The following is a 25,206-nucleotide window of genomic DNA, read 5'->3' as shown; positions in this document are numbered from 1 at the left end:
TTTCCCTTCATTTCTGCGAATTTATTGAATGCTTTCTGCAGACTGTGAGGGCATTGAATGCAGGAGGTTACCATGGGAGTGGCTTATTGCATAAAAGGAGGGGGAGGAGGCAGGGACATTTGGGTAAAGGTGGAAACAGGGCTGCAGAATGGAGCTGCAGAATACAAGAAAGATACGGTTTCAGGTAAGGGGTTGGGAAGGTGAAAAGCAAGCTTAGTAGTTGTATCGGGTAGTTAGGGGAAGTTTGAGGGAGTTAATGTGGGGGGAATTGCAAGGGGGTTGGAAGGCAGAGCAAGCAGGCGTACAGTCCCTAGTAAACCTATACTCTATTTCCTTTCTCTCTACTAACATTAGATGTGCTTCAGTAGTGCATTTTTTTGTCATCTCTGAGGAATCTGAATGTTTCATGATGGAAAACAAAGCCTGTAGTTTAATAATCTTACAGACGCTTTATTGTACATTATGTATAACTTTGATTTCACAGTAATACCGGTATTTTATAGATGTAGAGAACATGTAAATCTGTGACCACAAAAAACCCCAGCAAGTACATTTATTGAATTAACTTCACAGGTATTATAGAAAATGTGTGTTTCGGAGTTATAGCTGATAGATTGTTATTAAAAGAAATACATGGATTTATCTGCCAAATGTTAACATAGCAATTAAATGATCAAATCATTTTTAAATTATGTATTGTTGTTTTCAAGTGCCACAGGCTTTACCTGTGACTGAACTATACGCGTGGTTACAGAACAAGAAAAATATTCATTTATTAAGTACAGTATTTAAATGTTTACAAAGTTGCTGAATAGCTAACACAGCAACAACATTGGGTGGATTTCTGTTTTATATTGCTCTGTTCGTCCAAAGAGCAAAAGCAGTCTCAGTTTAACCTGCATGTCCAGATTTAATTCATAAAAGAAAACTATCTTTTGTAAGACTTTCCATCTCAAGACTAAGAAAAGCAATAGTGGTTGGTGGGGTGGAGCCACCCTTTCAGCTCCAGAACTGCTGGAGCCTACCTGGATGGGCCTGGGGCAGGGCAGGGCAGGTTATAAGAAGAGCCTTCTGGATGAGGCCAGTTGCCCATCTGGTCCAGCACCCTGTTTTCACAGTGGCCAACCCACAAGCAGGACCTGAACACAAGAGCGTTCTTTTTCTCCCCACCCCCATGGTTTCCAGCACCTGGTGTTTAGAAGCATCACTGCCTCTGGCCATGGAGGCAGCGCATAGCTGTCAATGCTTCCACCAATCCACAGGGACCTCACCTGTTAAGATTAGGCAATTTATGGTTTGGATGGCATCCTACAAAGTGGCTAATCTAAAACAGAAGAAGAATTTCTGATACCCTTGTGGAGGATGGGCGGGGTATAAATAAATTATTATTATTATTATTATTATTATTATTATTATTATTATTACATCAGACAGTGAAGATTGTCGAGGGAAGGCTAAGCCTAAACCAAACAGCGCCAGGGCCTGAAGCCGGTTTGGTGCTGTTTCTTTTCCTAGCAAGTTCTAGGCTAAGGCCACCCATTCCTTTAGTAGAGTTATTCCAAGCCATGTTGGTGCGTGAGGCAGAAATTCTAGTGGTAAATATTGAATAATAAACGAAAGAACACTGGTCAAGCTAACTTGCCTTTAACCACATGCTAAAACTGGCCCCCTAGATGTGCTGCCTCAGCCTGCCAAATGGCGTGCCTGCCATTTTTGTGGTGCTCTGTGGGATCATCAAGGCTGTTGGATGCCTGGTTCTCACTTTATCTGTGTCTTTCCTTAATGCAGGTACATTCAAGGCGCCTCATCCCCAAAGGACATGGTGATCATCGTGGATGTGTGAGTGTCTTTCCTCAAAACCAGCCACTTTCAGTGGCATTCGCACCTGCTCAGTCCAAAGCCCACGATTTATCCTATAATTCTGTCTTACTGTAAAGTCTGCTGCACTTCAAAGAAACGTGGGGGGGGGGGTCCAGGGGTTGTCACTGTTCATGGGGCCCAGCTCAGAAACCAGGTACGGGTTCTTCAAAATGGGAGGGCAGTGGGGATTGTTGTTTTTTAATGTTTTCCCCTGTAGTCATAGAGTGGTTATATGAGCTGTTTCTTCCTTTTATTGACAGGAGTGGCAGCGTTAGTGGCCTGACACTGAAACTGATGAAGACGTCAGTCCATGACATGCTCAACACTCTCTCAGATGACGACTATGTCAATGTGGCTTCAGTGAGTGTCTAATTTGTGGTTGGCAGAACAAGAGGCAGGTGGTGGAGGTAGAATGAAAGATGTAGGAAATGAAAGTGGTGAAGGCTTATGTGGCTTCATGGCACCTAATATCCCCCATGGATATCAGTGGTGATACACACACACACACACACACACACACACACACACACACACATCTATTCATATATACCTCTAGGTTCCCAGTTGTTTCAGTTCCAGCCAGTGGTCTTTAGGATAAAGATGAAAAATTAGGAAAAAACAATTACTATTTTTGAAAGGAAAATGCATGTAAAGTAAGAGCCTTTGCAGATCTGCATCCTGTTATCCAAGACTGGTTTTCTTGATGTAGAATCTATTATATTTAAGAACAAAATTCCAGTCTGTACCCTCACCTGAGGATAGCTTAGAGCTGTAAAAATCAGATTCAGCACCTAATACACTTACCTTGGGGACTTTGTTGTGTGCACACTCTATTAGTTATGTCTCATAGTATATATTGTTGTTTAGGAAAGAGATAAATCGAGTGGCACTAATTATATTGTAGCCTTTCTTTCTTGCTAACCAGCACACCATAATTGTTATGCAGATAGATCTGCGGTATAGACAACTAACCCCAGTGCTCCTCTGTGCTATGAGACAGTGGATTGCTGAGCTACTAAATAACTGTAACTGAGATGAGAGCTGTGTGTACAAGTCTATAAGGCATTGTTACATGGTAATTTCTATGTACCATAGTTTAAGTGCCCTCTAATTGCAGTCTTATTTCCTCACTGCAAAAGAACTGAGTGTGGCAGTAAAGATACATGGGTCCGTTGTCGGTGCTACAGGATAATCAGTGAGTAAGTTGCTTTGCCATTGCTGCAGAACACCATAATGCCAAATAATTGGCATGGGGGTTTCAGGACACATGTAACTGAGTGAGAGAGGCTGGCGTAGGTATCAACTCGCTCTCTCCTTCTCTCCTTCTTACTTAGAAAGAGACAGAAGGGTCTACTTCTGCCATATCCTTGGCGTGTTGTCCATGTGTCGTCTTCCACTGAGATTTCTTTAGTGATCAGGACTAGGTTCAAAGTTGTCCAACACTTCTTGATATCCTTATGGCTACAAGGCAATATGCATATCTGTCTTGATGGCTGGAGGATATTGTCCAGTGACATTCTGATTTGGTTGCCAAATCTATTGGAAGATTGACTATGGCTGCCTGGCCTGCAGACTTGCACTTTAGTATATAGCCTTAGGGAACTATCAGGTAGACATTCTGTCCCAGATCTTTAGCCCAGTGATTCAGCTTTTGAGTTATTTTGGCCTGAAGAATGTTTGCTACCACATCCTGTCAAGATAGTTGGTCCAATTAAATGTATAATCTGAGCCTTTTTGTTATATTTTCATTGCTTCGTGATATAAACCAGAGGATAATATTAACCTAATCCAAGCATTCTTAAACATTTGATTGAACTAAAGCAAAAGTTCTACATAGAAATAATCTAATACACAGAGTAATTAGAATTTGTTGTTGTTGTTGTCATCCTATAAATGGCTGAGAATCTACTGCTTTTCCTAGACAGATTGTTTTATTAATTAATTCTCCTTCGTATTAATAATGAGCACCGTTTTGAATAATCCAAATATGCATGGCACTTGCTCAAGACTTTTTAAAGCCAGTTTCATCATAGGCAAGTGTGGTTGTGCTGGGCAAGGGCAGGTAAGAGTGGAATGACAGCCACTCAGGAGTGAAGAAATTGTATCACCAGTAAGTGAACTGCATAATGAGCAAAGCTGTTCTCCAGGGTTTATATGGAGTTTTCAATCCATGTTCTTGCACTTACCGGCCTCCAGGAGTTAAACAACAGGTTCTTTAGAAAATGAGTTCTGAAAGCATCTCAAAACAAAATGCCACATCAGCCCTGTGAAAACAAGTGTGCTCTTTATTCTGCTGTATTTATTGCTTTGTATAATGGGAAAGAAGAGGGAAACGCCCGTCAGAGGCGTTGGCCTCTGCCTCGTGCAGCTCCTGCAGCCCAATTTACCATTTCTGTCACCTTTCCTTTTCCTGCACTCCCGACTGCTCTCTGCCTTTGATCGATTGCAAATGACAAAACACACCTGCAAGAAATAAATTACATCCTTCCACTGCCATTTCCCCCATGCCAGCTTTGATGGACTATTCTGTTTGCATGAGGTGCTTATTGTGGGGGGCAGGTTGATGGTGAGGGGAAGGAAAGCTTTGGAAGAGAGGCATACAGCCACAGAAGACCAGTTAGCTTTGGAGAACATGTTTCTCAGTGGGCCTGAGCTGTAGCAAGCTTAGACTAAACACAGGTAAGATTCTTGTGTTTTTTTAAGCATGCAGGATAATGCATGAAATAGGCATCATTAGCAGAGCTGGGCTCCTTTCAGAGTGGCATATTTTTAGGTACAAGTAATGATATTGCAATATAGTCCTTCAGTATACTAGTATATTTAAGCAATCCAGAGTAGTCAGTGAACATGTGGGTTGTTGTGGGGGTTTTGTTTTGTTTTGTTTTTGCTGTACAGCTAATAAAGCATATTCTGTTCAGTGTCTTAAGGAATAGCACCAAAATTCACACTTCCTTCCATGGACTTAAATGGCTCAAGAAATCCACACACCTTTGCATCACTAAGGCCCTTGATGGATACTCTTGCACATGGTATATACCAGGTTCAATGTTACAAGGAGAATCACTGTTGTGCATAGTGGATAGAGAATTGGTCTAGGCCAGCTGGGCTAAGCCATGAAGTAGAACCCCGAAGGATCAGACCAAAGGCCTATCGAATCCAGAAGCCTGTTACCACGGTGACCAGCCAAATGCCTACGGCAAGCCTGCGAACAGGACATAAGCACAAAACCACAAGCAATCTTCTGAAGAATACTGCCCCTTATCTGGCAGCCTCACTCTACCATAGCTGTCAACCCTCCCTGCTGTTCCCCACTGCTATATACATACCTGTCAACCCTCTCTGCTGTTTCCCAATGCTATAATAAGGGAATCTCCCGCAAAAAAGGAAAAGGTTGACAGCTATGCACTCTACCCAACCATATTTCCATCCCTCGTGTATGATTAAGGCCATATGGGTGAGGCGTTTACACACCCATAAGGCCGTCTCTTTCCATTATCCTTCTCATGGTTATTTTCAGGGCCAGGAAAATGGAGGCAAAGTTCAGTCTTTGCTAGGATTCTGCTCTGCCGAAGTGGCATAGAGAGGTAATACTATAATCAGCTGTCAAATTGCATCACATCAACTGCTCAAATGCTTCCAGAATAAAACCTCAAACCTCAGGGGGACAGATAGAAGGAACACAAGGCCTGCTGCATGCATGAGTGAAGAGTCTTGAGGCAGGCTGGGCAGAAGGGTCAGGGACATTAAGCACAGAGAGGCTTGGGCGTTATTTATAATGTGTCTTGGGGGAGGATAGAAACATAGGAAACTGCCTTGTGTCCAAGTTAAGGCCATTGGTCCACCCAGCTCAGTACTGTGTACATTGACAGTCAATGGCTCTCTAGGGCTTCAGATGGGAGCCTTTCCAAGCTCTACTAAGAGATGCCAGGAACTGAACCTGTGACTTTTTGCATTCGAAGCACGTCCACTGCCTCTGAACTTTGCCATTTCCCTTCTGAAGATGTATACCTGATCTAGAAAAGAGGCATACCACATCTTTCCACCAAAAGTCTTCTAGACAGCTTGCATGGAAAACTAAAACAATTCGAGAACAAAATACAAACCAAGGCAAGCCTAGAATCAACAGCAGAAATGGCATCAGCATTAATAATGGGTAAACATACCACAAACTGCCAAAGAGTGGGCAGAAGCTTATCTCTTATCTTAGAGTTAAGCACCACAGCACTGAAACTTCAATATAAGCTTCAATAGGAGTATAGCGTCTAGATCAAGGGAAGTAATAGTACCACTATATTCTGCTCTGGTCAGACCTCACCTGGAATACTGTGTCCAGTTGTGGGCACCACAGTTCAAGAAGGATACTGACAAGCTGGAACGTGTCCAGAAGAGGGCAACCAAAATGGTCAAAGGCCTGGAAACAATGCCTTATGAGGAATGGCTTAGGGAGCTGGGTATGTTTAGCCTGGAGAAGAGAAGGTTAAGGGGTGCTATGATAGCCATGTTCAAATATATAAAAGGATGTCATATAGAGGAGGGTGAAAGGTTGTTTTCTGCTGCTCCAGAGAAGCGGACACAGAGCAATGGGTTCAAACTACAAGAAAGAAGATTCCACTTAGACATTAGGAGGAACTTCCTGACAGTGAGAGCTGTTCGGCAGTGGAATTTGCTACCAAGGAGTGTGGTGGAGTCTCCTTCTTTGGAGGTCTTTAAGCAGAGGCTTGACAGCCATCTGTCAGGAATGCTTTGATGGTGTTTCCTGCTTGGCAGGGGGTTGGACTGGATGGCCCTTGTGGTCTCTTCCAATTCTATGATTCTGTCCTATCTTAGTGTTGTGGAATTTAGCACTAAGATTGGAGCTAAGCGATTGCATATCTTTGATCTTAGGCCTTAGTGCTTACTTAGGAGATAACCAGATCGCAGCGCCTGGCATTATAGAACATAAGGTGACTGACAGGTGGTTGTGGTTTGCTCAAAATGGCCTCAGGACAAATTCAGGGACCTGGTGGGCCTAATTTGACCCATTGGCCACAGAAGTTCCCTACTACTGTTTTAAGAGTTTTTAAGCTGCCACCTCTCCCAGCAGCTCCATTGATTGCTTCACAAACTGAGCTCTTGACTGTCATCATGCTTCCTTCCCAGATCCCCCCCCCCATCAAATGCACCATGGGGAAGGAAGCATTTTTGCAGCCAGAATGCCACTCTTTTTGTTTCCCCAAAGCCACAGGTAGAGCCAGCAGCTTTAAACCATTAAATCATTTCAACCATTCAAATAAAGAACATTTTGAGGATACTGTATCATGTTCAGCAGCATGGTTAGTGGCCTGTTCCCCTCTCTGGTATTTTGATTCCCAACTGTCCTTTGAAATTTTAGACCCTGATTCAGGATGGGGTAAAATACCTCTGAAACCAGTTTTTGTTTTTTGGGTGGGTGGGGGAGTCCATGGCCCTTGTAATAACACTCCTGCTACTTCTATCCTTATCCATAATGCTATGCTAGTGGGGCTGCTGGGAGCCCTTCGCATCAGGATACAAGGGGCACTTGCTACCAGTGAGGTAGCAAGTGGAGTGGTTGATGCCTGAACGTCTCCCTTTCAAATACTAAAGAAATAGCTGCTGTGTTGTGAAAATGCCTGGAACTCGCTCTCTCTTCCTGCAAGGTGTGAAGCCATCCTAAAATTCAAGATAACCCACTACATTCTGCCTGGCTAAAATAAAATATATATCTTTTTAGAGTTTTCAGGGACATCTGGAAGTCCTGCAAGGGGAAGAGCCTTTTTAAAAAAATCCATATAATTTTTTTAAAAAAATCCATATAATTACAGAAATACAACACGTATTTGCTGCAAAGATAAGACAAATGCCCCCCAAATGGCTTGTGAAGATCTTGCAATCTGGTTACGAATCAGTATTATCATTAATGCATTTGGCCAGTTAGATATTGAGATAGGTGCCTGGGGGGGGGGATATTCTCTCCCTCACTCATAAGACCATTTTGTTAAACGGTTGGAAGCTGCTGTGTTGGGAAAGGTGGGCACATAACTCCTACCTTCCTCACTTCTACATGCCCAAGAGAGTCCGATACGAGCCATTGCTGGATTGCTGCCTTCATTGTTATTGATTGGTTTATCTTGCACCAGGGCTGGGGTGTGCTGGGCTTGAAACAGGCAGGTAAAAGGAGGAATTGGCAATATTTAGATAAGGGAGAAAGGAGATAGAAGACAAGAGGAAACGACTGTGACATGGTGAGGGACTTAGCATCAATTCCAGGGCTTCTCCCTTTTAAACTGATTGTTAGGACTATGTTGAGAACATATTCATTTGTTGTGAAAGTATCATAGAATAATAGAATTGTAGAGTTGGGAAGGATCCTGAAGGACCCTCAGGAAGGGTCCAACCCCCTGCAATGCAGGAATCTCAGCTTTCTTGTAACTTGAATCCATTGGAGAAAACGAGCCTGCTCCATCTTCCATGTGACAGCCCTTTAGATATTTGGAGGTGGCTATCATAGTAGGTTCATACTGTACATTTCATTGCACAGGAATCATTTGTTAAAAGTGCTCTGTCCTCCTCTGTGCTTAACTTTCAGGGGGAAGCTTTTAGTTGTTTTGTTTCTCTTTTGAGGCTAATTAATAAAGGAGTTGGGTGGAACTCTGGAAGAAAGAGCAGGAGACCTTTGGGCACGTGCGGATGGCAGAGTTGGAGGAATAGGTGCCAGAGGCAGTGACATATCCAGATGCACGGACTGAGAAATTTGGGTGGGATGGAGAGTCTGTGAATGGCTTTTAAAACCACAGCCAAAGAGCTGGGAATGAACAGGTAGCCAGCGTAAGAATTGAAAGAGGGCTGTCACAAGGACTGAGAACCGAGAAAGATGAATGACTGTGGCAGCTAAGGTGCAACAACAGGAGGCCGGGGAAAGGAAGGTTGCAGTTAATAGGGTGGGAGGTGATTAGAGCATGAACAGATGTTTTAGCTGAGGGGATGGAAAGGGAAGGTGTTTTGTGCATTGCAGTACAAGGGAAAGTGATGTAGCTTATCAACAAATTGAATTAATCAGAAATTGTGTTGGACCTTCCTTGCCCACCTTGGCTTTCGAGTAGTAGCAGTGTATAGGCTTGAACTGGCCCCATCTGTATTGGCATTCCACTGGATTTTGCAAATTCACCTGTTTACGCAGTCATTTCTTTGATCTCTTGACCCAAGTTTCCCATTTTGATTGCTGTAATGCTTCAAAAGGATTGCTTTATTGCATATTTTAAGCACATGTATTTCCATGTTGGTGTTTTATTATGTATTTTAATCATGGTGTGTTTCTGTATCCTAACAGTGTTGGGTGGTTGATTTTTATGTTTTGTAAACCGTTTTTAAGCTGTCGTGACATTAAGCCATGGGTAGGCAAACTAAGGCATGGGGGCTGGATCCAGCTCAATCGCCTTCTCAGTCCAGCCCGCAAACGGTCCGGGAATCAGCGTGTTTTTACATGAGTAAAATGTGTCTTTTTTAAAATGCATCTCTGGGTTATTTGTGGGGCATAGGAATCCGTTCATTTATTTATTTTTACAAAATATAGTCCTGCCCCCCACAAGGTATGAGGGACAGTGGACTGGCCCCCTGCTGAAAAAGTTTGCTGACCCCTTCATTAAGCGGTTAACTAATTAACCAATAGTATAGGTGGCAGCGGCAGCTACATCAGCAAGCAGTTTTGCCTCCTGCACTTGTCTATGCCTGGTTCTGCTCTAGAACACAGATGGGCAACCCAGCCCATGGTCGCCTTTAGGTTTGGACCACCAAGCCCCAGGGAGCCCTGGCCACTTTTCTCCACTGCCCAGCCGAGCAGCCGTATGCTGAGCAGCAGGGCAAAGGCTGCTGTTCCTGCAGTGCTACACAGCAAAGGGACACTGGGATGGGCTGCAGTGGGGGTAGATTTTAAGCTCATGCAGTCAAAATATCTGTCCCCACAATGCTAATAGCAGCATAGGGGACAGCGTTATTTTATTTATTTATTTATTTATTTATTTATTTATTTATTTATTTATTTATTTATACATCGCCCTTCCCCGCCAAACAGGGCTCAGGGCGGCTAACACCAATAAAATCACAACAAAAACATAAAACAATTCATTAAAATACAGATTAAAATACAATTTAAAATTTAATTTAGACTGCAGCCTCATTTTTAAGTAGCCCACCAATCACACCAAAAGAATGAAACATCAGGGTTAAACTGAAACCAACCCAAAGGCCAGGTGGAACAGCTCCATCTTGCAGGCCCTGCGGAAAGATGCCAAATCCCTCAGGGCCCTGGTCTCTTGTGACAGACCGTTCCACCAGGTTGGGGCCAGTACTGAGAAGGCCCTGGCCCTAGTTGAAGCCAACCTAGCATCCTTGTGGCTCGGGACCTCAAAAAAGTTATTATTTGAGGACCTTAAGGTCCTACCCGGGACATACCAGGAGAGGCGGTCCCTTAGGTACGAGGGTCCTAAGCCGCATAGGGCTTTAAAGGTCAAAACCAGCACCTTAAACCTGACTCTGTACTCCACTGGGAGCCAGTGCAGCTAGTAGAGCACTGGATGAATGTGATCCCGTGGCAAAAACCCCATGAGGAGCCTCACCACGGCATTATGCACCCGCTGGAGTTTCTGGGTCAGCTTCAGGGGCAGCCCCGTGTAGAGCGAGTTACAATAATCAAGGGGGAGCATAACCTCACTGCTCCCCCTCCCCACCCTGCCCTCCTCATGCAGCTGTGTGTGTGTGTGTGTGTGTGTGTGTGTGTGTGTGTGTGTGTTTAACATTTGCTGGGAATGGAAGGAGGGGTTTAGGGTGTGTGAGAGAGAGAGCAGGCCACGTGTGGGTGGATGAGTGGGTGCACGCATATATGGCTGTGAGCCCTTGATCAACCTCCACATACAGCCCTTGGCCCAAAAAGTTTGCCCACCTGTGCTGTAGACAGTGATCCCATAGGCTGAGAATAAACATTGTGTACTGCCTGCCTCAGATGAGTTTTTCAAGGGCAGAATGTCAAAGAACAGGTCAGGACAACCCTTGTCTCTGATGCCTCCTCCTATGCTCTGGAGCCAGTATTTGCTTTCTATAATGCAAGATGCTAGAGTTAATGCCTGCTTGGAAACCATCCCCTTTGCCTTGGAAAGGGTTGTGGTTAGTGGTAAGGCAATTTTTTTGTAGACACAAAGGTATGTCTTCTTTACTGCTGCTTCATGTTATAGGGCGGATGTCTATATAGCATTGCTGCTAAGCCCTGATCAGTTATAGCCTTGGCCCAAATTAAGTCTGCTCCTCTTTTCACTGAAAAAAAGTTCTGCAACTTTATTCCTCTGTGAGCCTAAAGAAAGTCATATCGGGAGGAAAATGAAGAGCTCTTGTCATTCTCTGCGTCACGTGCCTGCTGTCTGGCATGGAACATGCCTGTGCTGGAGCTCTGCTAATTAACGAGTCTAGCCTCGTTACTTTTGCTGGCTCACTGCCTCCTAAATGAATGTTCCATATTTCCAGCAAACTAAGCCATAAGCAAAAAATGAATGCCTTCTCGCTTCACCCGCATGGCCAAACTCTCTGAGTGGAAAGTCAGCCCTCTCCTAACAGGAGCTTAGCACAGGGCATGCTCTTAACTGGGCCTGTGACCTTGTGATAAGCCACCGAAATGTCCTGCAGAAAACATGCCTGGAGGTGTTCAGGTAATCACAGCTTTCTCTCTCAGCAAATTCATTCTGTTCTCAGTTGCGCATTGAGTGGTGGTTGGGTGTGTGTGTGTGTGTGTGTGTGTGTGTGTGTGTGGAAATCACATCATACTGTTAATGCCAATGAATTCCTCCACAATCTAAACCTATAGAGGGGGGGGAGTAATGTGGCCCTCATTATAAGAAGACCCTGTCCTTCAGCAGAGGGGCTGAAAAGCATGTTTATGCCCATTGTTTACTTCCCTCGCCTCTCCTCACACCTTTTTGTTCCAACTCGATTCCCTTTCTCGCCTTGTGCATTTGGGACAATGGACTGTGAATATTGCATTCACAGAGGGGGTGGGGGCATAGGAGGGCTGCCCAAAATACCTTCCATATATCCTTTGTTCATTTGGAACCGTAAGAAGGTTCGTGGTCATGCCAAGGCAACTTCTCCAAATTTCTACTTGACCATGACACTTACTGGATAACTTTGAGTCAGTCACCATCTCTCAGAATAACAAACTTTACAGGGTTTTTGAGAAGATAAAAGGATGGGGGTCACCCATCTTTGCCACCCTAAATTCATGGAAGAAGTAAAGGATAACTATTAGTTGGAGGCTGTGTACACACCATACATTTAAAGCACACCCAAAAATCATGGAAACTGTAGTTTACCCCTCGCATAGCTTTGATTCCCTGCACCTTTAACAAACTACAGTTCCCAGGATTCTTTGGGGGGAGCCATGTGCTTTGAATGTATGGTGTGTTTTCAGGCAGAACCTTGGTTCCCTTTGAGTCTCTCGTTGTGGTCATATCTACATTACAAACATGTCCATTTTATATACTTTGTCATTTGCCTTTCCCCAAAGGGGGAATCCTGTGAACTGCAGCTGACAAGGCAAAGAGAAATTTCTGTTTGATGTGCCCGGCTGTCCTTCCTTCCCACAAAAGAGCTACAACTGTTAAGGTTATCTGCTTTAATTCTGCTTAAATCTGCCATTTGGGTATGTCCAGCGATGCAAAAATATGCAGCAGATCTTGGAGGAGCATAACCATTGGCCAGTCCTCAAAACAGGATGGCAGAAAATCAGCACCAGTTGAACTGCAGTTGAGCTACAGTTTCAAGGCACCTCCTCTCACACTTTGATGTGCTAAATGCAGTTTATCACCACTCCCAAATGTTTATTGGGGGGCCTTTGAAGGAAGAGCAGACCTCTGCTTGCCACCGGTCATCCCCAAACCACTCGGCACATCTACAATTGCCTTGTCACTTGGAAAAGTCCCAATGGACTGAGCTAGAATGTATGTGAGAAGGTAGCAAGTGTCTACTGACAGTAGCACCTGACTCTTGACCTTGCTTGCCTCCCAACTAACTTCCTGAGCTGTCCATGTAGGTTGCTGAGACTGCTAATAGAACAAAAGATAGCCTTGCATCTGTATTGCTTAAAACATCCATGGTTCCGTTATTAACGAAACAAGACACAGCGTTATGGGGAAGGGTGGATGCGGTTCACAACTTTTGCATTGCCTTCTCGCCTCCTTTAATGCACTGCACCTCTCTTACCTCTTGTCTTCCAGTTCAACCAAAATGCACAGCCTGTATCTTGCTTCAAGCATTTAGTCCAGGCAAATATTCGCAACAAGAAGGTCTTCAAAGAAAAGGTGGATTTAATGGAGGCCCAAGGAACCACGGACTACAAGGCCGGCTTTGAATATGCCTTTGAACAGTTGCAAAATGTAAGCACAGGGTGTGAACTCAAGAGTGGGGCAGGGGAAGGACTACAAAGAGAGGAAATCTGGATTCCAAATAAGATGTGTGAATATGGGGCTGTGGAGGTGAGGACCAAACTAGGCGTGCTGTTGAAGGTGCATAAACAGGGCTAGGATCATTAGCGTCATGGGATGGGGAGGGGCTTCAGTTTTTCCAGAGCCCCCATCCAAATTGCTCCCCTGGCTTGGGGTAGGAGAAGGCATTGGACATGCATTCACATCACTCCTCTAGTTTGGCCCTGAGGTGCATGAGTAGCAGAGAAGCTTCCTGGGACTTTGTAGAGGTATGTCTCAGACTCGCACATACTATTGCAACATTACCACATCACCCACCTTCCAGATTCTTCTTCACACATCATGACAAATGTCCTTTATGGCTCATCCACTAATTCATGGCTCCTTTGTTCACACAGTGAGTGGGTGCCTGTCAGACTAGGACCAGGGAGAGGCCCAGATTCAAATCCCCACTCAGCTGCGAAGGTCACTGGGAATCCTTGTGCTAATTACTGACTGTCATCCTAACCTATACCTCTTTGGATAGTTGTGAGCATAAAATGGGAAGAGGAACCATTTATTTCTTAGAGGAAGAGCAGGGCAAAAATAATAATAATGGGATAAATAACATTCTGAGGCATTGGCATAAGCAAAGAAAAAGAAACAGTTGTTTATGAGTCTAATTTGGAGGAGCGGATACTGTTGGAATTGGAGGAAATTCCTCTGTAACCAACAATCCATCTCTGGAGATTGTTCTTACAGCATTGCATTCCCAGCACCTACAACCCAATGACACAGCAGCTGCAAAGTGGCGAGGAGGGCTGGGAGCATTCATGTTATTCTCCCTGACATTGTAGGGCCGGGGGGAGGGTGGTCTATGTGCCTTAAGAATAGAGCTATACTGGGACAGGGCATTGGTGTAGCCTGCTTCTCCCCAGATAAATGAAAAGCATCAGTGGCTGACACTTAAGTTTTAATGGCGGCGGCAGCAGCTGCCTCTTCTATTTCATTAGAAAGGTAGCATGGCCTATCTGAGAGGGCTCGGCTCAGGCAGGCCACGGTGACGTTGGGCAAAATAAAGACGGATAGCCCTATTAATCGCCGAGCGGTAATAGCCACAACATAATTTCCGTCCAGACAACCCCTCCTTCTCCCTGTTCATCTGCACCACCTTCACCCCTGGAGAAGCAGCTAAAGAAAACAGATCCCTCACTGCCAGTTTCTTGGGCTGAAGATGTGGCTGGGAAAGGGCAGGAAACTGTAGTCCCAGCATTTACTCTGTGTACGCCTCTGTATTTGCAAGCACATCTATGTCTAGTGTCTGCCATTCTCTTTTACAAGTAAAGAAGCACGTGCTTGTGCATACACAAACCTCTCTCTCTCTCTCTCTCTCTCTCTCTCTCTCTCTCTCTCTCTCTCTCTGTGTGTGTGTGTGTGTGTGTGTGTGTCTGCTGCCACTAATTTGAATCCTACTTTCCCCTTCACTAGCCCTGATATGCCTGTAAACCCGATAACTGTGGGGATTTATCTACTGTAGAGATCGCTTCCACGTTTAAAGATTGTGAGAGGAGAACTGCATTTTTACATATACACATACCTCACTCATTCATATTCTCTCTCACTCACATACACACACACTCATCAGCCACCCATCCAACCAGATCGTTTCTCTGAAAAAAAATGCAATCACGATGCTGGTGCTGCCCCCTCTATGCTTTATTTTAAGCAAAGGCTATTAAACATACATGTGGACCCAGGTGGCACTGTGGGTTAAACCACAGAGTCTAGGGCTTGCTGATCAGAAGGTCCAGCTCCTGCCCACCTAGCAGTTCGAAAGCACATCAAAGTGCAAATAGATAAATAGGGACCGCTCTGGCAGGAAGGTAAACGGCCTTTCTGTGTGCTGCTCTGGTTCTCCAGAAGCGGCTTTGTCATGCTGGCCACATGACCCGGAAGCTGTCTGCGGACAAATGCCGGCTCCCTCGACCTATAGAGCGAGATGAGCGCCGCAACCCCAGAGTTGGACCCGACTGGACCTGATGTTCAGGGGCCCCTTTACCTTTTTATTAAATATACATATACACATATTTGGCATTCTCTTCCCACAATCCTTTCTAGGGCATTGCCTTTGGTTCTGAGTTGTGCACTCACTCAAATATTTGCTTCCCATTTGCAGTCCAACATCACAAGAGCCAATTGCAATAAGATGATCATGATGTTCACTGACGGAGGAGAAGATCGAGTGCAAGATGTGTTTGAGAAGTACAACTGGCCTAACAAGACAGTGAGTGTTTAAATTGGAGGGGACCTAGTCTAATCTCAGTTGAAAGGGGGTTTCACAGAATTGTACTAATTCTGAATGCACAGCTTCTGGTGGATCTAAGCCATTGGGCGGGGGGAGAGATAAACAAAGACTACCCCAAAGACTTCATTGACTGGGGGGGGGATATAAAGGATTAGGCAGTCCTTAAGGTATCCTGTTAAAACCCTTGTAAACTAAAACAAGAATCTTAAAACTGACACAATAACATATGAGCAGCCAGTCCAAGCTTTTAATCACCAGTGTTATGAGCAGGCAGTAGTCTGTCCCGATCAACAGTCTAGCCAGAGCATTCTGCATCAGCTGGAGCTTTCAAACCAAGCCCAAGTGTAGCCCCACACAGAACACACTACAATTATCAAGTCCTGGGTTACCAGTAAATGAATCTATTGTTGTCCAGAAATAGCTGTAGTTGGCATAGCACCCATAGCTGAAAGACACTCCTGAACAAATGCTACCTGAACCTCAAGGGACAGAGACAGATCCAGAAGTATTCCCAAACTAGGGACTTGCTCTTTCAGAGGGAATGAACCCCTGTCCAGGACAGGCAAATGGCCCATCTCTCAGACATGGGAAGCACCCACACACTGTGCCTTCCTTATCTCAGGGCCCAAACTCAGTTTATTTGCCCTCCTCCGGGTCGCCACTGTGCCCAGACAATGGTCCAGATCACATTCTGCCTCTTCTGACTCATGTCCATGTTATGGACAAAAAAAGCTGTGTGTCATCAATGTACTGTACTGATGGCACTTTGCCCAAAACTCATAATAGCCACTCCCGAATGCTTCTTGTAGATGTTGAACAGCACTGGTAACACAGGATCGTGCTGTGCAGGGCACCATAGCACAAGGATCATAGGGCTGAGACAATCTCCCAATGCTGTTACCTGGAGTGGAACCACTGTGAAACAGTTTTCCCAATACCATCCTACAGAGCTGGTACCGATGGATACCATGATCAATGGTCTCAAAAGATGTGGAACATAGAATCATAGAATCTTAGAATCTGAGAATTGGAAGGGACCCAAGGGTCACCTGGCCCAACCCACTGCAATGGAAGAATCTCAGCATCCATGACAGGTGGCCATCCAACCTTTGCTTAAAAACCTCCAAGGAAGGAGAGTCCACCACCTTTCAAGGGAGCCCATTCCACTGCTGAACAGCTCTTACTGTCATAAACACATTCCCCCTGTCCTGCTCTTGGTACAGGTCATCCAACAGGGTGACCAAGTTTGACTGAATCCCAAAAACCATGCCTTAGGCCAAACTGAAATGGCTCCAGATAACTTGCATCCTTCAGGAACTTCTGCAGCTGCTCTGCCACCACTCTCCACAATCTTGCCCAAGAAGGGGGAGATTGTCACTGGGCAGTAGTTGTTATAAACCACAGGGTCCAGGATGGATTTATTTAGGAATCGATGCACTACTGCCTGTTTAAGGACAGCAGGCACCACTCCATTGCATGTTTACCTCACTCTGGACCCACCTTGCCAATCCATTTTCCCCAGCTGGCTTTCACCAGCCAGGATGGACATGGGTAAAGAGAACAAGAAGCAGGTCACATCATTGCAAAGGTCCTGTCTACATTATTCGGTCTCAAAAACTGAAGCAGATCCCATAAATTCTGTACTGGGCAACGCCAACAGTATTTGCAAGAACTACTGCTTTGAAAGTGCTATGGAGCTGAGCAAATGTATCCTTGAAATGCCACAAGAACTAGTCTGACTATGGCAACGGGATTACGACCACCACTCTTACCATTACAAGAAAGACTAAGTCAAGTGTAATTGTCAAGGACTGGCTGGCTGAAGAGGAGCAGTGGGAGGCTCCAGCTGAAGAGCCCCCCAGGGAAGCAGCAGAGAAAGAAGGCTCACAGCCAGAATTGTGGTGGCGGGACTCTGAAGACACGTCAGAGGAGGAAGGAGGCTGGGAGGCGGAAGAAGCAACAGGCTTGAGGGAAAGAAAAGAGCTAGAGGCAGAAAGCCTTTCAAGGGCAGAAGAGGGTGCAGACAGAGACACTTCAGTCTGAGACCTGAAAAAGAGGAGGAGGAAGGGACAAAAGCTGCACCAGCTTTTCAGCAGCTGCCCGGTCACACTGTAGAAAGCTCCCCTCCCCCTTTGACTCCAAGGTCACACAGGGCTTTGCATGTAGCTGAACAGAAAGCTCAGAAAGCCCATGGGGGCGCCCTCCCCACTGGAGTTTACACCAGTTTGAGAAACATCCATTGGAGGAGGTTTAGGAGGAAGCATCAAGGGCCAAGAGCCAATCTTGGCAACATTGCCACTGAGGGAAGCTGTGCCTCCATGCTCTCTGCTTGTATACTATTTTCTTGAATAAAAAGCTGGGTTTACTTTGAGTCTCTGTGTCTCCATTCTGACCTGCCGATGAGCCAGTCCTGACCTGGCAGGGGTAGGCAACCTAAGGCCCATGGGATGCGGCCCAACGCCTTCTCAATCCAGCCCACGGACGGTCCGGGAATCAGCGTGTTTTTACATGAGTAGAATGTGTGCTTTTATTTAAAATGCATCTCTGGGTTATTTGTGGGGCATAGGAATTAGTTCATTATTTTTTTCAAAATATAGTCCGTCCCACCACATGGTCTGAGGGACAGTAGGCTGGCCCACGGCTGAAAAAGGTTGCTGACTCCTGCCTGAGAGTATGCCTCGCCCTGTGCATTGGGGTGATAACTATCTGAGTTAGTCCCATGGATGCCATGCAAACTCAAGCTAGCCCTGAGGCAGCCTCAGCATGATGTTGATGCCACCCAAAACAGTAGTGTCCAATGTGACCCTGGAGACAACCTTGGTCAGGCAGGCCATTGGGCATCAGGGTGGGTGGTACACCAGCAATGTCCTGCAATATGTGCTGTTTGACCTTGAGGCTGCACCGTAGCATTTCTTCTGGCTACTCCCGCCTACCTTAGTTCCAGCTCCTCTGTCAGGAGTTGCTCATTACAGGGGCAAGTGGCTTGGCAAGGCCAGGGATGCTGTTTACTTCAGAGTTTGCTTGTGATTATTGTCTCTCCCTTGACTAGCAATATACTGTGATTCACCATTTAAAGATACTATAAATATATCCCGTTATTATCTTCAGTTATCAGGCAAGAGCTAATTTTCAGGCTTCTCTCTTGTCCCAAGAGTGTTTTTTCTGAGCTATAGGCTGCAGACCTGAGTTTTGACCCACTTAACAGTTGTGCGCAGAGAGACCTCATTCTCTGTGGATCTACAGTAGTGGTAGAGGTAGCCAACAATGTGCCTTCCAGATAATAGTTGGGCTACAGCTCCCATCATCCCTGTTGCTTGGTCATGAAGGCTGGGGCCAATGGCAGCTGTAGTCCTATAACGCCCAGAGGGCAGCACATTAGCTATCCCTGATCTTCAGCAAAGCTTGGAGGAGGATCGCATGCGTGTGGTTAGTGCCATTATTTTGTTTTGTTACTAGACAACACTAGGCTTTGTTGTATCTGGATGGAGTCAGGGATTTTCTGTTTCTGTGTCTGTTCTCTTCTTGTTGAAGGGAGACAACTAAGGGAGACAGTTAAGTCGTCTAAGCCTTCCATCACAGTGTTGAACCTGTCTGCAGAGCAATGAGACCCTTCCCCACTGGAACCCAAATTCCCCCCTCACACACAATATGCACAGGCCTTAATCCAGATGTTTGTGTTTTTTTTACAGGACACAAGTTTAAGCAAGCAGGTCCATCTAGGTAAAACCAGAATATAAAGTCAAGCATATAAGAAAATGAATGCCAAAATAGCACCCTGTCTTAGCTAAAATTCTGACAGGGCTGTTAAATGCATTACAGTTTTCCAGCATGTAATGTCATAATGTGTGAAGCAGCTCTTAGCTAGAGATGGAAAACGCTGTTGATTCCGATTAAGGTAACTTGTTAGTTATGAAGTAAATTACCATGCCATTGTAGATAAGTGTTGCTGGCTCTCAATCAGTCAGAGAGCAAAACAAGCCACTCACTCACAGCATCTGGCAAGCTAGATCCCCAAATGGTCTCACTCATGTTGCTGCCTACAAGGGATGGGGGGGTGGAGTGGGATCCACTCGCCTTTATGGGAAAGAAATTCCCAATTTCAAGTTTCAGGTATAGAAGGGTTCGTCATTGTTGTGCTGCCAGTGCAAAAGCATTGTAAATTTGATTTCTACCTGGAGCAGGAAAGGGAAATAGATTTTTCTGCTGTCTGTTAGGAAAGAGCTACTTGTGTGAGTAGCTTCCCATACATATTCCATAGAAGTCTTTGTGGGGGATTTAATGGTGTGCTATTACAGGCACTCCATCTGCACAAGCATAGCAGCTTGCCATATGGAACAATCCCCCTTCCCCTGTACAATGTTCTGGGAGTCCCCCCGGGCCTATTTTTTTGGGGGGGACACAGGGGGAAAGCCCCGTTGTACAAGTGGAAGCCCTTGTGTCAGGCTTCTGCTGGTGGGGTGCATTAGGTGAATTTGTCTTTCTCTGAAAGTTTAAGCTTTGCCTCTGACAGACCTTTGTTACACAAAATGGCTGTATTGCAGCCAAAACATATCCCAGACTTAATACATGCAATAGTGTGCACTTTGCCTCCCTTATTCCGTGCTTCTTCATTTGGCACGAATGTACCATATGGAGGCTTGAACTATGCCAGGGAAGGAGGCAGGTGGAGTCATACTGTGCCTCTTCTTCACCTGCTTAAACTGTTATTAGCTTTCCCAGATAGAATCTGTGCATGAGCCAATGAGGGGTGGAAGACAGCACCAACCCACCCAGATCTTTGCATATGGAACCTTATAAATGAGTCAAGACACAGCACCGAATAGCTGAGGAACCAGCTGTGTGACCTGCATCAGCTCAGTCACGGGAACAAGGGGAAGTGGCTAACTCATGCTTTATTGCAGGATTCCGCCTCATTTGATGTGAGCTATTTAGACAGTTGATCTTCCTGCCTGTCTGCTCCCGCACTGAGCCACTGCCCCTTTAATGGGGCGTCTAACACGCTGGCAATGTTTTTATTACCGGCACCGACCTTGAAGTGCCAAAAAAGGTGGACACAACTTCCTTTGAAACTTTGCACAGGCTGTTGCGACAGGAAAAGGTAATCTTTGTCAACACTCCTGAGTTTGGAAGATATTTCATCACATGGGTGTGTGTATACACACACACACACACGAGCCTGCTGGGTGGAAGTACTCAAATGGCTTGGACTTACTTTCTCCCTCCCTATATACAAAAAGGAAAGGAAATGGGTGTGATCTCTAACATGTGTTGTTTTTAAACCAGATGAGAGATCTCAATAGTGAGAAATGGGATACTGTACTGAAACATCTTCTTCCTTGTCCAGCAGTTTGCAGAACAGTAAAGAGCAGTGAAATGCTACACCAAAGCAAAATCCAGTTTCTGGCTCATGAACGTCTTCCCTACTTTCACTAGTATTTCATAGCCATCCTGATGCTTTTCAGTAAGATGCACAGTTCCCTCAAAGCATCTACACTTTATGATTCATGGCTTGCACACAGAAAATCACCTTTCCATGTTTTTATTCTATTTCCAAACTCATTGTACCTGCATGCAGGCAATGGAGGAAAGAAATTGAGGGAGTGGGTACTGCTTACAACAGTACCGTAGCAACTCTTACCAATAGTAGAGTGGGAGTCAAATTTATCCCCTCTTGACCCCATTTGATGGAGAGTCCAGTCCTCTAGCACTTGTGTGATAAGACCCATCCCAGATAATCTGTAAATAATAAGCACAAGTTTTCCTGTGGGCCTGTTGATTCGGGGGATAGAGGTCTCTCCACCCACATAACGGGTTCAGGAATGGCTGTCCGTTTAGCTTGCAACTCATCTCACAATGATAAATGTCTGCTGAGCCCAAACTCTGCATAAGACTAAGACTGGATACAACCATATGTATTTAGAACCTAACAGTTGGACCTGCATCCCAAACACATTTCGTTCAGGAATGTGGTTTTTTCAACTTGTTGCTTTTCAATCTGCTTACCTCATTTTGCTTGAAAACTGAGGTTTCTTTATTGTGCCATTGGGAAACGAGTAGCTCCTGGCTTTGACAGCCAGACAGAATAGTTCTTTCTGTGACATGCATCTGTGCAAAGGTGTTGCTGAATAGCAGCACAATGATGTCCAGCATAATTTAAGCACTTTATTTTAGTGATACGAATTGTTAAGTGATCAACATGAACTGGTAAGTGATGAACAGCCATATTCACTTGCACCAGGTACTTGATCTTAGGACCAATCCAGGTGGCCACTGGATTCGTGGCTGCTGCTTGAAAACACATGGGCAGTTGCCACAACACACAGGGTTCTGCTTCTGCCATACCACCGCAAGAAAAGTGGCACCTGCTTGCTTGTGCCGAAGGGTGGGTGCATCATGGTATCTGGTACACACAGCTGATGGGGGCCAGCATGTGTTAGCATTTTTTCCACAACTGCCGCCCATCCAGTGGTTGTAGGAACAGACCCCTAGTTAAGTACATCAAGGGCTTAACATTGTCGATGGCTTTTATAATGTTGTGAGACACCTTGTTCCTTCTGGAGAATTTGTATTTACAAATAAATAATTTCCATTCTACTATTTAGCACGGTGTAAGCTTTGACTGTTTTGCTGGTTTTCTAGTTATCACTACAATAGGAGCAATGATCAAGATCACTGTGCTTCCAAGCAGCAGGCTATAAATTACAGAGTACATGAAGCCACCCAGCTACAGAGCATGTACTGCACCATTCAAGCATTTATCGTAGCACGGGGAAACTGGAAGGCATGGTAGCTGCTTGAACATTCCTTTTTTGTATTAGCTTCCTGGCTATACTCGGCTAGTTGGGTGCAACCAGCTGCCACCATGTGCAAGATCAAACTTTTGCCACATGTTAGAAAATGTATTTTAAAAAATTGTATTTGGTGCAGGAGATGCATGGCCAGAGGGAGGGAGGTGCCATGCAGCTATCATGCAGCCATTGGTCACACAGATAAGTCCCTAGTAAGTACTTACCTGTAGAATCTCTATCTGCCATTTTCCTTTACAGGTGCTTGCATTTCAGATGCAAAACGTGTTCATTTATGGGCTGGGGTGTTGGCAAACCCTCCACGGTTATTGAAGGATGCTACTAATTTTATTTTCTTTATTAAAAAGAAATCACTATTTTTCCCCCCTTTTCACAGGTGCGAGTGTTCACCTTTTCTGTTGGACAGCATAACTATGACGTCACTCCTCTGCAGTGGATGGCATGTGCTAACAAAGGTAGGGAGAGTGGCTTAAGTACAGAATTACCTCTTGTTAGCCTGTCAAGCAGAATGTGAGAGGGGAGAAACTATCCTCTGCTGGCAGAATTGTGGAGGGGAAAGTTAGCTTTCAGTTTTCCAGAGTAGACCAGTATAAGCAACTCGCTCCACTGAGCCAGTGATGTTCAGCTATTATTCATAGTTTAATTGGTTTAGCTTTACATAATCAGCATGATTAGTGTGATATGTGCATGAAGACAGTGAAGGCCAAGCAACATTTCTTATTCAAGAACCGGTAATCTCTGATGTGAACAATCTTGAGTCAGCCCACCCGGCATCCAGAATCAAGAAATGGCACATATTCTAAGTACCGTCATACCTCGGGTTACGGCCGCTTCAGGTTGCATGTTTTTGGGTTGCGCACCGCGCCAAACCCGGAAGTACCGGAACAGGTTACTGCTGGGTTTTGGTGCTCGCGCATGCGCATAAGTGCTAAATCGCTCTTTGCGCAAGCGCAGAAGCGTCAAATCGCAACCTGCATGTGCACAGATGTGACGCTGCGGGTTGTGATCACGCCTCCCGCATGGATCGCATTTGCAACCCGAGTGTCCACTGTATACTTTTTAAAGGAATGTTGCATGTGGAACATGGTACTGGTAACTGATGTTTGCATACCCTGTATCTTGCATAAATTGACCCTAATAGCTCCACATTCCAAGGCCCTTGTCTGAACTTACTTTTTCCACATCACCTGCAGTCACCTGTAGTTATGCATAGCCATTTGCATCAGAAAGTGGATGGAAATCCACGTTCCGATTCACATCCAGGTGAAAGTAATGCAGTGTTGATAGACAACATCTCCATCCACCGTTCCTGATCCTAAAGTGATTCTAAAAATAGGCCAGTGTCTCTCTCCAAGGGAGCATCACCTTGTCCGGATTGGGGCAACCATTTTAATAGCCCCTATTTGTTTAACTTTATACTTCAGCTAGATCTCCTGGTCTCTAAGTCATCGGATTAATCCAGTGAGTAGTCTGCAGCTATTACATCAGACCTTGAACAAAAACTCTTCAGGCACCCAGTGCCCGAGAACACATCTTCCCAACATAGGTAGCAGGGGTTGTGAATTAACTCACTTTCATTTATACATTCTTAGATCTATAACCTGACCTGTCCCATCATTCATATCTCAACTTACATGCATTAATGAGACTTCCATCCTCACTGTCTGTTCTCCCTTTTCTCTCCTTCCAGAACACTTAACAGGGTTTTTTTCCTGATAACCCAAAAGCTGAATTTTAGGGGAACATTATAATGAAACTCTGGGGTATATTTTTGGTGAAAATGTACTTATTACACAATCATCTTTTGTTTTCTAGTTCGAAAGAATCATTTTGTTGTCTAAATGCTATTTTGATGGAGTCCCCCTCCCCAATCCACTCTAACATTAGTTTGTGAAAATAGATCATAGATGATCTTGTCTTCACTCGCCATTCCGAGACGCCAACGGATGAGCTTCTGTCCACTGGGCTAACTCGTTCCATGGCTATCAAGAGCTCAGCCAAGAGAACCAGCTGCTGTCTGTCTGCTCACCTAAGGAAAACCTGAGGCCAACATCTCAGCAGCAAACTATATACACAGTTTGGGCAAAGCTCTTTGCTCTTTGGCAAAGAAAGGAAGCCTACTAGAAATAGGGAGGAAGTTTCTGTAACAGCAAGCATTCTGTCACAGTATGTACTGCTTGGCTGAATATTCTGCACAGCTGCAGCACAGAGAAAACAAGAGCCTTCCCAGCACGCTGCCACTAATTATAGCTGCAGATAAATATAATATTTTTGTTTGTTTATATATTTTAGCATTTACAGGCCATATTTCTACTGAGAGGTGGCACCCAAAACAGTGTATGAAAGAGAGGTGGGGGAACCTCTGGCGCACGGGCTGGAGACAATCTTATGGGGACTTCGCCATCCAACTCCCTGCACCCCCTCGTTGCCTCATGCACTTGTTTGCATTAGCCCTACCTAGCACTGGGATGTGGCCTCTAGAAGGTTAGCTACAAGGACATGCCTCCCCCAGGCTAAAAAGGATTCCTACCCTTGTTGTAAAACAGTCAAAATTTTGGGCTCTAAGCAGCAAACATAAAGAAATCATTCATCATCATCATCATCATCATCATCAAGAAACCAGACACGCACTAAGAATCAGGGAGCATCGCATGATAAAATGAATTCATAATCAGGGTGGAAACAGCAGCTGTTAAAAACATCCAGGTAATCCTGTGGGGAACACACCAAGTTTTCCCTTGTCAGTGAAAGGTAAACAGGGTAAGGGTGAAATAAAGACCAAGTGTTCCATTGT

General features: G+C 45.0%; 1 protein-coding gene across 3 annotated transcripts in view; it reads left to right on the top strand.

The window, feature by feature from the left end:
- CACNA2D2 (calcium voltage-gated channel auxiliary subunit alpha2delta 2) overlaps positions 1-25,206 on the top strand; it is a 523,930-nt gene that overhangs the window by 422,766 nt on the left and 75,958 nt on the right. For all 3 annotated transcript variants that reach the window (XM_033140620.1, XM_033140619.1, XM_033140617.1), the window contains exons 9-13: positions 1,789-1,839; positions 2,121-2,220; positions 13,116-13,274; positions 15,478-15,585; positions 22,789-22,867. In XM_033140620.1, coding sequence (XP_032996511.1) covers positions 1,789-1,839; positions 2,121-2,220; positions 13,116-13,274; positions 15,478-15,585; positions 22,789-22,867 — 497 coding nt within the window. The remainder of the gene's footprint in view (positions 1-1,788; positions 1,840-2,120; positions 2,221-13,115; positions 13,275-15,477; positions 15,586-22,788; positions 22,868-25,206) is intronic.

The sequence above is a fragment of the Lacerta agilis genome, chromosome 2, assembly GCF_009819535.1.
Source record: "Lacerta agilis isolate rLacAgi1 chromosome 2, rLacAgi1.pri, whole genome shotgun sequence".
NCBI lineage: Eukaryota > Metazoa > Chordata > Lepidosauria > Squamata > Lacertidae > Lacerta > Lacerta agilis.
Note: the sequence above shows the minus strand (reverse complement) of the source record. Positions and strands in the feature narration are given on the sequence as shown.